General features: G+C 35.3%; 1 protein-coding gene across 1 annotated transcript in view; it reads right to left on the bottom strand.

Moving 5' to 3' along the window:
• Positions 1-804: 804 nt before the first annotated feature.
• LOC114338213 (uncharacterized) overlaps positions 805-16,116 on the bottom strand; it is a 101,352-nt gene continuing 86,040 nt past the window's right edge. The window contains exon 2 of the mRNA XM_050641346.1: positions 805-4,073. Coding sequence (XP_050497303.1) covers positions 981-4,073 — 3,093 coding nt within the window. The 3' untranslated portion in view covers positions 805-980. The remainder of the gene's footprint in view (positions 4,074-16,116) is intronic.

The following is a 16,116-nucleotide window of genomic DNA, read 5'->3' as shown; positions in this document are numbered from 1 at the left end:
GTCTGTTGAAATGCTACATATTCACAGTTCTTGTCTACGGAATGGAAGCGTGGACAATAACTGTTGCATCTATGAATCGGCTCGAAGCTTTCGAAATATGGTGTTATAGGCGCACCTTACGTATATCCTGGGTTGACCGAATTACTAATGTGGAAGTCCTGCGTAGAATGGGGAAAGAGTGAGAAATTCTCATAACCATCAAAACAAGAAAATTAGAATATCTAGGACATGTAATGAGAAATCAAGAACGTTACGGCCTTCTCCAACTGATTCTCCAAGGGAAGGTAAATGGTAAAAGAGGACCGGGAAGAAGACGCATTTCCTGGCTTCAAAATTTATGAAAGTGGTATAACATCACTACCACTGAACTGTTCCGCGCTGCGGTCAAGATAGCCATGATGATCGCCAACATCCGGAACGGATAGGCACTTTAAGAAGAAGAATGTATAGGCTACCAAAAACACATTTCAGGGTAGCTAATACGTTTTTTTTGTTTAAATAGACTTGAGCAGGAGGACATTATGGAAACTAAAAATATAAGTAAGTAGTCTCGATTTTAACGAGAATCAACATCTTTTGTCAAATTTTTGATTGGTAAATTCGTTGAAAAACGTTTTTAATTATCTCCAAACTCGATTTTCGTTTTTCTTAGTCATATTAAAATTAATTGAGATGATCTCCCCTTGCCTTTCACAATATAGCATTATTTCTTTAAAAGAACTTCACTTCCTACTCGGAATATGAAAGTTGTAATATTACAAATAATGTACTCAACACTAATCCCTAAAATATAAAACTTATGAATAAAAGTTAAATATATCTTTATTTAAACAATCTAAATTAAAATAAATAAATATTCGTACAATAAATTACTACTTTTTAAGATCGTACAATACTATTTTTCAACAACTACGCCATTTTTTTCAGTCACATTGACACATCAATATTTTTGAGCAATTATCCAAAATAAAAACTATATTTTAAATTTGAACCGTTTCACTTTCTTTTGATTCTTCCTTTAGTTCACCTACACTTGCTTCTTGTGTTTCTTTTTTTAGTCTTTGGTTATTACTGAAATAGAGGGCTATTCTGCTGTTATCAAACACTGGTGTTTCGGGTTCTGTGTCTGATACTTCATTAGTTTCAATCGGCTTAGGTTCACTAATCAGTTGGTTGTCATCTGTAGCAGTAATAATGTACTGATTAGGAGACGAGTATTGTATTTCGGTATCTGGTTCGGTATCTTCATTGGTGGGTACAGAGTAATGTATACCTTCTTCTGCTAGTTCAGAAGTCTTCACTATTTCATCTTTAGCCAATTGTGTTCCCTGTCTAATTTCATCATCTGTAAGCTGCTCGACTACCGATGAGATAGTATCGTTAGTAACAAATTGTTGCTGTTCCAAACTTTTTTGCAGCTGAATAATGGGTTGCCCAGCATTGGATCCTTTAGGTTGTTCAATGGCAGCTAAAATGGACTGTAAGAGACCATCGTTAAGAACTTGTCCGTGTGGTACTTGAGCTTGACTTCCGTCAGAAGACTGAATTTGTAGAGTGTAACTACCTAGACTACCTTGTAAGGGTATGTTATTAAAATCGATACTTTCTGATTGAATTAATTCACTGTTTGGTCCAAAGCTAGCTGCTACGCTCTTACCGTAAGTTTTTCCTTGTGCATCTTGAGATTCATGTTCAAGTGAATTGGCTCTTATTTCAGTGTTTACTTTCTGACTCTGAGATATTGTTAAATCTGGAACTCCATATACAGGTTTAATTCCTATCTGCGCTTGGGGAACAGGTAATGATTCGGGAGCTCCATAAGTTGTAGTGACAGATGAACTACCATGTCCAGTACCAATATTTGTGGTCAAAGATGAAAGCGCAGCGGTATAACTATTTGCAGAAGGCACTCCATATGATAAAGATGGCAAGGACTGTGACTTGCAATCATAAGGGCCATTATAATTAGTTTGTCCTTGTCCTCCACTTGTTAAATCGATAGTAATACCTGGATGACTGTAGTCGAGAGATACTATTTCATTACCACCACTGAATTGGCTTGAACCATGTGATTGACTTGAACTGTATAAATTGCCACCTTGCAATTGACCTGTTTGATGTTGATTATAAGATCCATCAACTATGTTTAATGGTGCATGATAGCTCGTGGTGCCAGAAGACGTTCCATGGTTAACATTCTGGTATGAGATTGCAGAGTGGCCGTTTGATCCAAAGGTGTTAGTCAGAAAACCTGCATTGGAATGTTTGGGTGGTCCTAATTTTGGACCTGAAAATAGAGGAGTTCCATAAGAACCACTAGGAGCACCATAAATACCACTGGGGGGAATTAAGCCGATTCCAGAAGATGAAAAGGATAATCCTTTGTATCCACTGCCTCTATGGGAGCTGAAAGAACCATGAGAATGCTGGGAGGAGCCAAATGACGTACTATAAGAATGTCCTGAAGCATAAGAATTGCCAGATTGTACTGGTGGTTTGTATGAGCCAGAGGGTTGACCTCCCAAGATAGTGGCTGCTCCATTAGGGAATATTTCGTATCCTATACTCTTTACAGTGTTGACGTTTTGACCGTTTAGTCCAAGAGCTGAAAAGCCTATATTAACATTGGATTGATGATCGTGATGTGATAGGTCATGTTGTCCATGCCCATGGGCTTCTTCACCAGATGCGCTTACAACACCCCCTGATCCTGTTACTGTATTTAAAGGAGCACCATACGAATCGCTAAGCGCTTTTTGGGGTGGAGGTCCGTATGAGCTTTCTAATTCGAGATTTGCTACCGATGCGTGGGAATTAGACTGATGTTCGATATGTGTATTAATTGGTGGTGGTGAAAGATCCTTATTGTAGGACAAGTCAGTCTCAATGTGTTGATCTCCAGCTGGTGCTCCATATACTGGAGTAGGCTTTCTAGAAATTAGTCCTGGTATAGGTTGCCAACCATCATATTTAATATCTGGGGGTGTTGGAGGAGCTGGAGCTCCAGGATGTGGAGGTTGTGGATGTGAAGAGGGTTGAGGAGGTCCATATTGAGGTTTAGGACCTCCCAAAATATCATTATCAGGTACACCATATTGCGTAGAAATCAGATTAACACCTCCATGATTGGTATGACCAACATTCGGCACTCCGTATTGACTAGAAATTACTCCTGATAAGTCTATTTCCAATTTTGGTACTCCGTACTTATTGTTTAGACCACCACCGCCGCCAAATGAACCTTCATTAGAAATAATATTATTACCATTATAACTTGAAGTAAATTTAATGGGATTGTAATTATCTTTAAAGTATCCTACGGGTGGTCCATAAGTACCAAACGGCTTAGAGGGATATTTTGGGCCTCCAAAGTTTTTATATGGAGGTTTAAATCCAAATTTAACGTTTGATGGTATTGGTTTTCCTGGTGGGCCGTATTGGAACCTTGGAGGACCATATTGAGGCTTTGGTCTTCCCGGACCAAAGGAAGGACGTGGAGGTCCAAATGTATTGATAGGAGGTCCAAAATTATTGTTTATTGGTCCGTGGCTTACACTTGGTGGACCATATGTACTAATCGGAGGACCAGGTGGGATAAAGTTGTTATTTGGAGGACCGTAACTGTTACTTGGTGGCAAGAAATTCACTTTAGGTGGTCCGTAAGTGTTTCCTAAAGGTGATAAACCGAAACCAAGAGAAGGCAATGCTATAGTAGGTGGAATGTCTGGAGGAGGCGCAGGATAAACGACATTATTAGCAGATCCATCAGGAACTCCATACACAGGTATAGGAAGGTTTGGGTTACTCGGTTCTACTGGTAAATACGAGTCCCCTGGAACTCCTCCTGGTAATGGCACTCCATATTTATCACCGAGTGAAGCTTCTCTTCTATTTCCACTTTCTTCTGAAGCTTCTGCTACGGAATCTACAACTTCTATTGTAGAACTTGATTTATTAGCGTCGGTCGTTTCTGCAGAAGATTCGTTTTGTTTTTCTACTTTCAACGGATTATTGTTCACTACAGCAGCAACTTGTTGCCATGTTATAAACATGCATATAATAGCAACAGATATCTGAAACAGAAAATAATTATATTATTTACCACTCTAGAAAAAAATTGTTTTAATATGTAACATTAAAATAAAAATTCTTTTGCGAATATAATACATGTTTATATGTTTATACATAATAATTTTGCTTTAAAACGAAAACTAGAGACGTCTTATATTTCAATTCATTCAGAGAGTACCATAAACACCCTAACCGGTTTCAAGGTCCTAAGCTATTCAATATATTACAAGCCGCAAAGGAAAGCATAGGGGTCAGAAAAATTAACCTGAATGCAACAAAAATACCAAAGCCTTGGTTCAATATTGAAATAAGAGATCTAGCGTATGAGAAGAGAAAAGCATACCTACAAAGCACTAACAAAACACCAAACAATTACCAACAATACAGAGACACAAGAAATTACATCAATTCTAAGATAAGAAATATTAAAAGGGAATATTGGACACGCTTTATCAAAGAAATGGAACACGATTTGTAAGGGGCGCAAAGAAAAGTTTGGAAAATACTAAAAAATAGGAAAAAACCCCTTAACGAATATAGAAGTTTAAATAAAATAGAAGCAGTACAATGGACCGCCTATATAGAAGAACTATATAAGGAAGATACTATAATACCTGAAGAAGAGGAAGAAACAGGAAATGAAGACTAATCCAACATAGACACAAAACTAGAAATTACAAAAGAAGAAATAAGGAATAACATACGTAAACTAAAAAAAAAGAAAAGCACCAGGGCCCGATAGGATACCAAATGAACTCCTGAAATACGGAGGAGAAACCTTAATCGAAAACATAGAGATCCTCTTTCAAGAAATAATATGTAGCCAGCGTGAACCAGACCAGTGGAGGACGAGTATAACAATACCTATACACAAGAGAGAAAACAGCAAAGACCCTAGCAACTACTGTACCATCACCTTTCTGAGCACAACTCTTAAACTCTTAACAAAAATACTTGCCAATAAAATAAATGAAGAATACACAATTAGTGAGGAACAACAAGGTTTTCGGAAAAATAGGTCCACACCACAATAGACGTCATATTCATAGCCAGACAAATTGCTGAGAAACCACTGGAATATAATAAACCTGCATTTATGTGCTTTATAGATCTGACTAAAGCCTTCGATTGTGTAAGATTGGAAGATGTGCTAAGATTGCTAAAGGAGAAAAATCAGCCCAACAAGATGATAAGGATAATTAAAGATATTAATACGAAGAACAAAACCAGAATAAAAGTCGACAATGAACTAACATCGGAAGTAGAAATTAACTCGGGAATCAGACAAGGGGATAGTTTGAGCCCATTGCTTTATAATTTATTCATGGTCAAAATCATAGAAAACGTTAAAGTTACTGGAAAAGGATATAAGATGGCGGAAAAACAAATAGAAATCCTCTGTTATGCTGACGACGCAATCTTAATCTCCGATAACGAGGATAACCTACAGCGAATGGCACAAACTTTCAATACAGTGGCGAAGAACTACAACATGAAAATATCAACAGCTAAGACAAAATCCCTGGTAGTGTCAACGGAACCCATAAGAGGCAAATTAGTAATTAACAACGAACTAATTGAACAAGTCTCGAAATTCCAATATCTGGGAATCGAAATATGTAGTTATGGAGATGTTAAAGAGAGCGTCCGAAAGAGCAAGCAAATAAAGCCAATTACTTGTCAGGATGTCTAAGGGATGTCATCTGGAAAACAAAGATATGACGCTGGAAGGGAAAGTACGCATATACAAATCATGTGTAAGACCGATCATGACGTACGCGATAAAAACAAGATGTGACACAGCAGAAACCAAGAGGATACTGAGAGCATCAGAAATGAGAACGTTGAGGTCAATAACTGGGAAAACACTGAGAGACAGAATACCGAACGACAGAATAAGAGATCTCTGTAACATACAAGATATAATACGGTGGGGAAGACAGAGACGACGAGAGTGGAATCAGCATGTGACAGGAATGGACAGCAAGAGAATAGCCCGTATAGCCAGGGATTCGAAGCCAACAGGCAAGAGACCAATAGGAAGGGCCTTTAAAAGGTGGCGAGATAGCTGGCAGTCAACATCACAGCTACGAATACAAGCTCAAAATCGGTAAGGAATAGGCCAAGAGGCCTATTATAAGAAGAAGAAGAAGAAGAAGAAGAAGAAGAAGAAGAAGCTATCACCATCAGAGAGTGTATATTTTATGACTTTCTCTACATGAACAAAAACCAATCCGACTGCTAGTACCAAACTACACCAAATTACAACAAGCTAAAGTTTTACTTCAATAAAATTAAAAATAATATTAAAATAAAACTTTTATTAATTTCAATTTTCTGGTAACGCCTTCGCGGTTTTGCAAACCATGCGAATGCTGAGACAAATAAGGCTAGGAGAGATCTAAGAATTGCATCTCACTTCCTGCCTGCTCAGCGTGGCAAAAATTCCAACGAAATTTCGAGGAAAGTACGTGGTACCAAGTTTTCGTTGGAATTTTTGCCACGCTGAGCAGGCAGGAAGTGAGATGCAATTCTTAGATCTCCCCTAGCCTTCTTTACCTCAGCATTAGTATCGTTTGCAAATTATAGAAACCGTAGAGGCGTTACCAGAAAATTTGTCTCAATAAAAGTTTTATTTTAATATTACCTTTAATTTTATTGAAGTAAAACTTTCGCTTTTCTTCACATATGTTTATACGTTTGCGTAGTGTTTATGTGAGGTTTTTGTTTGTATTTGGAAGAGTGTGGGTATATGTGTAGTGCTTAATCAAAAACAACTATTTTTTGGATTTTTCATCTTATTTAAAATCGTGCGTCGATGAAAAGGGTCATGAAAGGTAAATTGAGAAGGGGACGTTTAAGAAATGGTTAAATACATGTTAATAGTTTCTACAAAGAGCAGGTGATAGCAAAATAAAGAAAGATTTCCGGTTATGGACTTTTAAGTCTGGCAGTACTATATATATTATGAATTTTCAGTCTTCCAGTCCTGACCCTCTGGAGGGAGTGTAGTGGTCACCGTGATGTCATGTATTGTCCGTCTTTGAAGATATCTGTCTCTTGTCATTTCTTTTTACTCATACGTAGGTCTTCCATCCATTCTGTTCCAGATGCATCTTGTTGGGAAATTTCCTCATGATCTTCAGTCTTTCCATGTTTTCTGTGTCAAATTTCATTACACAACTAAAGTATTTATATTGTTGGAGATGGACTTTGTTGGAGAGTCGGTCAATCATGGTTATGTGTGTATGATTGTCATGTAGTCTATCCACTATCATGATCTTTACCTTTGATATGTTTAACTGCTGACTGTATATTTGACTTTTGTTTCCAACTAGTCATGTGATACCAATAAATTATTCTTGACTACAGTGGAACTTCGATTAGTCGGATTGATCGGGACCGCGGCCGATTCGTGTTATTGAAAATCCGGGTTAACCGGAGAATATGGTAAAATTTATTTAAATAAATATAAATAATAAACAAATACACATTATAATTGCAAAACCATGAAATAGATATGCACAGTACATCTAAATTACGTACAGTTGTATACAGTATTTTTTATTTCTTGGTAAAAAACTAAAAAAGTCAAAGTGAGAAAATGTTTGTTTTGTCTGATGAAAATCGGTCCGGGTTAGCCGGAATTCCGAGTTATCGGAGGCCAACTTATCGGGGTTCCACTGTATTTGCAAGAAGAGCTGTATCATCTGCAAAACGTAGGTTGTTTATTTTTCGGTCATTTATTGAGAGTCATTTATCTTGTAAAAGGTATATTTAAAATCCCTAAAAAGGGCTATATCACAACCAAACGTTTACGGAATTAATATTCCATCATCAGTGTTATCACAGGTTTACATGATTTAAGCCACCAAAATATACCTACGGGTAAAAACCCTTGAGTTGTTTTTAAACAGTTGAGGTTACATTATATTATCTGATTTTAAAGGATGTTAAAAATATTTCCGGCATCACGTGACATCAACCATATTGGTTGGAAAATTTGTAGGTATGACCTTACATGGCAGAGGTTAGGTGACAACTCAGTTGTTCAGTTGTCACCTAAACTCTGCCATGTAAGGTCCTACCTACAAATTTTCCAAACAATATGGTTGATGTCATGTGATTCCAGGGGTTAATCTGGAAATATTTTAACATCCTTTAAAATCGGATAATATAATATAACCTCAACTGTTTAAAAACAACTCAAAGGTTTACAGGTTTATATTTTGGTGGCTTAAAGCATGTAAACCTGTGATAACACTGATGATGGAATAGTGATTCCGAAAACGTTTTGTTGTGATATAGCCCTTTTTAGGCCTATTTAAATATACCTTTTACAAGATAAGGTTTTTATTTTTTTTATATTTATTGAGATGCCTTTTTTCACATTTTACAAACGCTCTTGTTATAATATGCTCCCCATATACATATGTTAAATAATTGTGGGCGCAGTATACATCCTTGTCTGATACCTTGTTCTTAATGAAATTCATTTGAGAAGGTGGCAAGTACCTTAACTCTTCCAGTAGTGTGTTCATATACTTCAGGTATAAACGAAATTGAGTGTTTGGGTACGCGTACTTCTTATAGGTTATGTAATAAATGTTTCCATTTGACCCTGTCCAACGCTTTACGATTACCTATAAAACAAATGTATTGTGGGATATTGAACTCCCTAGATTTTTCTATTATTTGTCTTATGTTCGAAGGTGTTCTCGAGTAACTCTACCTTTGGTTAATCCAGTTTGCTCTTGGATCTACAAAATCTACTCTACTAGCTGCAAATTTAATAAGTATTTATAAACGTAGGAGTACCAAACTGTGATTCCAAAGCAAACAAGTATTTGCATCCCGCTTAATTTTAAGAATCTACTATTTGCTGCATATGTCGTGGTATTGGGACATTTCTTGCATGAGTTAGGGTTTGCTCACTACGGAGAGCAATGAATTGTATCCTCGCTCCGACCCTTGCTCCCTGGTATTTATATTCGTGAATTCTCGCATTTAAAATATGTAATGTATTTATTTTACATAGCGATCGAAACTATATTATCGATCGCTATGTAAATAAATACATTATTTTAAATGCGAGAATTCACGAATATAAATACCAGGGATCAAGGGGCGGAGCGAGGATACAATCCATTGCTCTCCGTAGTGAGCACAAATTTAGTCTGGGTTATCATTGATGTAGTCAACGCTTTGTTGGTTTTCGTTCCAGTTGCTAATTACTAGTAAGCATTAAATCTAGTTTTGCCCAAAGGTACTTTACTACACTCAACAAATTTAGATTTCTGGTACTTTTCATGGTTTTTGTCTTATTAGGGCTTATTTTAAGCCATACATTTAGGTTCATTCTGTAACTATACAGTGGCGGATCCAGAATTTTTTTATTTGGGGGGGTCATCGGTCTTGAGGGTGATTTAATTACTTCTCTCTGATGCAAGGTCACTTAGTCTTACCGACCCTAGTATAAGGTGGTTTACAATTATGGGGGGGGGTCATGACCCCCGTGACACCCCTCTGGATCCGCCAGTGTAACTATAGTCAGAACGTTGTATTTCTGACTGCGCCATTAAATTGATCATAGACTTAGTTTATCAAGTCACCTACATGCTTAGCTTAAATATAACTGATTTGAACACGACCTTGGTAAGACTAGAATAAAACAACCTATTGAAATGGGAATATAAGCAAAAGGATACATTAAAAGAAGAAAAAACGAAGGTTGTGCACATACTAAATGCAAGATATAGCTCAAAACTAAAAGAATTCTTGGTAAATTAAATAATAATAATAATATGTTATGGCATTTTTGCCGGGGAGATCCTTTCTAATTGTTTCGGCGCCAATTATATCTTTAACCCTGTTTCAAGTAACTAGTGTCGGGGGACCGACGGCTTAACGTGCTCTCCAAGACACGGTGAGACGGCTCGTATCATTTTTAGAAATGAAAAATTGGATGTCTTTGGCAGGGCTCGAACCCACGTGCACTGGCGTATGAGGCTAGCGATTATGCCGTGTCGCTACGGCCGCTCACGGTATATTAAAAAAAAAGTCTTAAGAAGATAGACCTGGATCCCGCGTACCATAAAAAAGTTTATTTATAGCAAGCTGAAAACTTGTTAATAGCTTAACGGTGTCTAGTCGGACACACTTTGATGTATGGGAACACTGTAACAGGGGAAGTTTTAATTGTGGAACGGATCATCCTGACAAGTTTATGATTGTGAAAACTAGCAGGTTGTTTTTAAGTTTATTCAATAGCAAACTTTATAGAATATATGATAAAATGTTTGTCCGACAACTACGTTGGGCGTTGGGCATTACGAGGAGTCTCATTGAGAGTTTAATGAAAGGCCTATTTCATACATTACGACTTCGGTCGTGATGACAAACGGTCGTAACGACAATTTGTCGTACATTCCATTAGTCCAATACAACAATGTACGGAGCCTTTCACACAAGACGATCACGACTAACTGTCGTGCCGTTGCTCTTCGGCTGTCGTCCGGCCGTGTCGTGCCGTACTATCAGTGAACCACGGGCATAAAGCAGTGCTTCCATACTTAACGACAGTTAGTCGTGTAGTACTAGTGAATCCAGTGGCACGTACCTGCATAATGGCAGACAATATAGATGGGGAATTTTTACCTACATAGATACAATACATAGGTAAGCATCTGGTTGGTACTATTTTATTGTGAGGACAAAAATTTCAGAATTAACAATGTTTATGAGTTTTTCAAAGTGCCGAGGAATAGACCCTATTATACAATGCATTATTATCAATGTACCCTATTATAAAAATTAAATCATAAATGTTTCATCGGGAATATCTAAAATTTCTTGTTAATATTTTAAAGATTCTTTTATAGCACAGTTTAGTGTCCAGTGACATAAACGTAGATGAAAATTGAGCCCTATAACAATAATTATTGTTCACCAATTTAATTGTATTTATTGACAAAATAGGTATATATTTTTTATACAACATATTATTGCTACTGAACTGGGACAACAAAAATGAGACAGCAATCCTTAAAGCAAGCATTTAATTTAATAAGCAGGGATTACCAAAGATGAGCAGGGCGAACAAAAACAAAATTTATGTAATTTAATGTTTTGTATTTTGATAACTTTTATGAAGAAAAGTTTGGAAGTACACCTCAAGAAAGGCTGAGCGAAATAAATGACATGGGTGAACAATTAAGAAAGATTTTAAGAAAAGAACTGGTAGAAGCAATACGAAAATTAAAGGTAGGTAAAGCTTCAGGGGAGGATGAAATTGCACCAGAAATGATCAAATACTTAAGAGAGAAAGGGAAAGACTGGCTGTGGACAATATACAAAGATGCATGGAAGGAAAAAAGGATCCCAAAAGATTGGGAAAACAATTTAATACTACCAATATATAAGAAGGGCGAGGAAACTCTTTGTCACTGACATGCGTAAATAATTAAAAAATTGATTTTGGTCATTCCTTAAATCTCCAAAAAGTGTATGATATAAACCTACTTCTTCTCTTCTTCCATTGATTGGATGCACCCAATGTAGGCGATTACGTCTCTGTCTTTTTTTACGGCGATAAATTAACCATAAAGCCAAAATTTTTGCCCGATTCATTCTACGCCTTGTGCTCTCTACGACAATAAGATGAATACTGTCGTGAAGTGTGAAAGTCCGATGAGCACGACGAACGGTCGTACGACTATTTGTCGTGACGACCAAAATCGTAAAGTATGAAAGAGGCGTAGGGTAACAAACCAATTAGAAGTTCTGTCCGACAAAATACATGGGACGTTTTCGTAGTTTGACGTTCGAAACCTGTAACCTGTTCCACAAATTAAACTTCCCCTGTTCCAGTGTTCCCGTACATCAAGGTTTGTCTGACTAGACGTCGTTAAGCTATTAACAAATGTTCAGCCTGCTATTAACAAACTTTTTTTGTGCGCGGGATCCAGGCCTAAGAACTAATTCAAAAAATTTCTAACCAACTTTAGATATCAAAATAATTAATATTGAGTAATTGATCAAAAGAAAAGTGAAAAAGAATGAGTGTTACATTTAATTTATACAATTAAATTTAAATTCGATAAATGCTCGTTTAATTTATTTAATACTTGGTCTAGAAACAACCAAGTAATTAATAAATAACTCACTATAATGTTCATATTATATGGTTACGTAAATACATTTTATGGAGGTGAAACGGTGTATTAAAATATTTATTTTGTGATGTAATAATCATTACCTTTGTATAAATTTGCTAAAATTTTTGTATAAAGCGTTGTTCTATTTTACTCAGTAATTATATTACACGATTCCAAAAACTGGCAAATGATGGCGATCAGGAAAAAAATATTTCTAATATTGGGGATCCATCAACAGTAAAGCATAAATTGCATATGAAATAATTGTATTTAAATAATAATATGGCTAACAGTGTATTGTTCTCCAGTACTCCAGTGTATTGTTAGCAGAACAACAATGCACTGGAGACCAAGAAAAGAAGCATATATTATCGAAGTAGAGATCGAAGTAAAATGGATCGACAAAATTGAATGCAAACAGCATAAAACAGAAATATATGGAAAAGACAGAGGAATACCTATATCCAGCAGTGGATAGATCCGGGTTGAATGATAATGAAGGCTATCATGAAAGAACACACAGAGAGCAATATAGAAAATAGGAAAGCAAGAATTGTTACTAAGTTGGGGACCTGGTATATCAAAACACCAACTAGAAATTGACTTCGTAAAGTTAAATTTAGATTTCTTAGCTTTAAGCAAAATAAGAAAGAAAGGCAAAGGAGAAACAGAACTAGAAAATGGACATTTGATATGACACAGGGGAGTTAATGAATAATAAAGAGCAACAGGAGGTGCAGGTTGTATAATACATGCCAATAAAAGAAAATTATTGCGGAAATAGGAAGCTATATCAGAAGGAATAATGATAGTATAAATTAAATATTATAATGAGTTAAAAAGAGATTAATCATAGTTCATGAACCAAATGAGGATGAAAAGCGTAACAAAAAGAATGTTCCTAGGAAGACATAGGAAATTGGAAATAAAAACAAAAATGACCAAAGGAATGCATGGAAAAGAAACGCGAAGAGATAATAAACAAAAAAAAAAAAAGAATGTGTGTTTACTTTGTACGCACGTAAGAAGTTATACTTCTATTATATGATTTCAATGAAATAAATATAGGTACTTAAAACAGTTTATTTGTATTAAAAAAAAAAAAGAATAACAATCGTCCGTCCGTGTTCGGATTCGAACCCGGCACCTCCGCGTTACGAAGTCGAATGCTCTACTTACAACCCATCAGAGTTTTGTTTTGACGGCTGATCGGACGTAATTACAAACGACGGTGACAAATAGATCAAGTGAAGTATATAATTTTTGTAAAAATGTTTAATACTTATTATCTTATTCCCAGGAAGACAAATCCAAAGACACAAAAATTATAATAAATAAATATATTTACTAAAAACACTAATATATTCTTTTTAGACCTTAATAACGCTGATATATACCTAACTTGGATGATTTAGCAACTAACAACATAATGTCTGTGTGCGCATGCGCCGAGGTTTATAAAATTTCACTCTCGATCGTAAAGAAGTATAACTTCAAAAACAAGGAAATAATAAACATATATTATAGAGAAAAAGATTGGTCATAAAACAAACATGAAATTAAACATAAAGACATACACAAATATACAAAGCAGCAAAAAACAGAAACGAACCATCAATAATAGACTATTGTGTGGTGAGCGCTAATAAATGAAATAGAGTACAAGACACAAAGGTAAAAAGAGTGGTAGAGATTGGAAGCGACTAGTACTTGGTAATCATGACACTTAAAAGAATAGAAGAAATGAAAGAAAATAGGAGAAGAAAGGTAAATGAAAAAATAAATGGCTATAAGCTAAAAGAAGAAAGATACAGGAAATATACCAGGAAAAATTATATAACATTTTAAAGTATACTTAGAGGGAAATGGGAGCATCTGAAAAAAACATAATAATAGCAGCACAAGAAGCATAAGGCAAGACAAAAGGCAAATATAACCATAAGAAGAACCGAATTGTTGACAGAGGAGATACAATCAAAAATATATAGAAAAAAATTATAGTTGAAGAGATACTTATTCATAAAATGGCCCGAGGATTATGAAACTTACAAGAAAACATGGAAGGAAGTCAAAATAACACTCAAAGAAGCCAAAGAGAGTTCATGGGAGGAATTTGGGCAAAAATCAAGGACAGGGAAAATCAAAAAATTTTCTATGCACACTGAAATCAACTAACACAAAAGGGGGTATACACACCGACGAATATAAAAGATAAAAACGAAAATATACTAACAGAAGATGAAAAAACAATGGAAAGTTGGCGAGAATACTAAAGAGTTAACATACATGGATACGGAAAACCTAGATGAAGAAAAAGGTACAAACAAAGAGCAATATTATAGAACCCATAAAAAGAAAGCAGTTAGAGAAGGCAATTAGAAGACCTAAACATTAACAGAGAGACAAAAATAAAAACTATGGAAATGAGTTTTCTGAGAAAAAATAGAAAAAGAATAGAAAAAATCAGATACAAAACAATTATAAAAAACCTACAAATATAACTCATAAACGATAAAATCGCACAACGAGAACTCAGATGGTACGGGCATGTATGTGGAATGTCGGAAGGACGTACAAAACGAGAGCAAGGAACAAACCAAGAGCAAGATGGATAGAGGGTGTCACGAAGGAAGTTTTGAAGAGGGATTTAGTATCTATGGGAAGAAATACGACATCGAATACATGCCAGGAAAATGGAGACAAATATGCATAGCTCAACTAAAACCTCCTTACACCTAAAGGTAGAAAGATTTCGGATTAAGTAAGTAAATAATTAGAATCAATAGTATATGAATAAGACAAAATGTATGATTATTAGTAAACAACGATATAAGCAGGTCCAAATATTGACCCCGTATGGTCATGTTATACCGGGTGTCCACTTATATTTTCCCCCATTTTAACTGCCTATAACTTCTAAACGGCTCAAGATAGAAATATGCGGTTTTCGCTGAAATGTTTTACTTTAGTAAAAGTTTTGTCTGAATGGATTAAATTTTTTATATCGCTTTCAAATACGAAAAAAATGGCGGATTTTTGAAAAAAACGTTGTTGACTTTTTTTAAATGGAACACCCAGTATATTTTTCTGTAAATTGAAAGAAAGGTCATTCACCTATCCACCGATATAGCGTTTTTCAAAATCGGTTGTCAAATCATTGAGTAATTAATTTTTAAAATGAGAGGTGCAACGTGGATATCACATACCTAAATAATATAACTAAAAATGATATTGTTATGTGATTTCCACATTGCATCTCTCATTTTAAAAATTAATTGCTCAGTCATTTGAAAACCGATTTTAAAAAAATTTATATCGCTGAATAGGTAAATGACTGTTTTTTTCAAGTTACAAAAAAATGTACTGGGTGTTTTAATAAAAAGAGTCAACAAAGTTTTTTTTTCAAAAATCCGCCATTTTTTACTTATAAGCGATATAAAAAATAGTCATTTGCCTAAAAAATTGAAAAACCGGTCCTTTACCTATCCAGCGATATAAAAACTTTTAAAATCGGTTGTGAAATGACTGAGCTATTAATTTTTAAAATGAGAGATGCAATGTGGAAATCTCATAACATAATATCAATTTGCTCAGTTATGTTATTTAGTTATGTGATATCCACGTTGCACCTCTCATTTTAAAAATTAATTATTCAGTGATTTGACAACCGATTTGGAAAAACTTTATATCGCTGGATAGGTGAATGACCTTTCTTTCAATTTACAGAAAAATATACTGGGTGTTCCATTAAAAAAAAATCAACAACGTTTTTTTCAAAAATCCGCCATTTTCTTTTTCGTATTTGAAAGCGACATAAAAAATTCAATCCATTGAGACAAAACTTTTACTAAGATAAAACATTTCAGCGAAAACCGCATATTTCTATCTT

This window comes from Diabrotica virgifera, chromosome 10 (assembly GCF_917563875.1).
Source record: "Diabrotica virgifera virgifera chromosome 10, PGI_DIABVI_V3a".
NCBI classification, from domain to species: domain Eukaryota; kingdom Metazoa; phylum Arthropoda; class Insecta; order Coleoptera; family Chrysomelidae; genus Diabrotica; species Diabrotica virgifera.
This window is presented reverse-complemented; position numbering and strand designations above follow the sequence as displayed.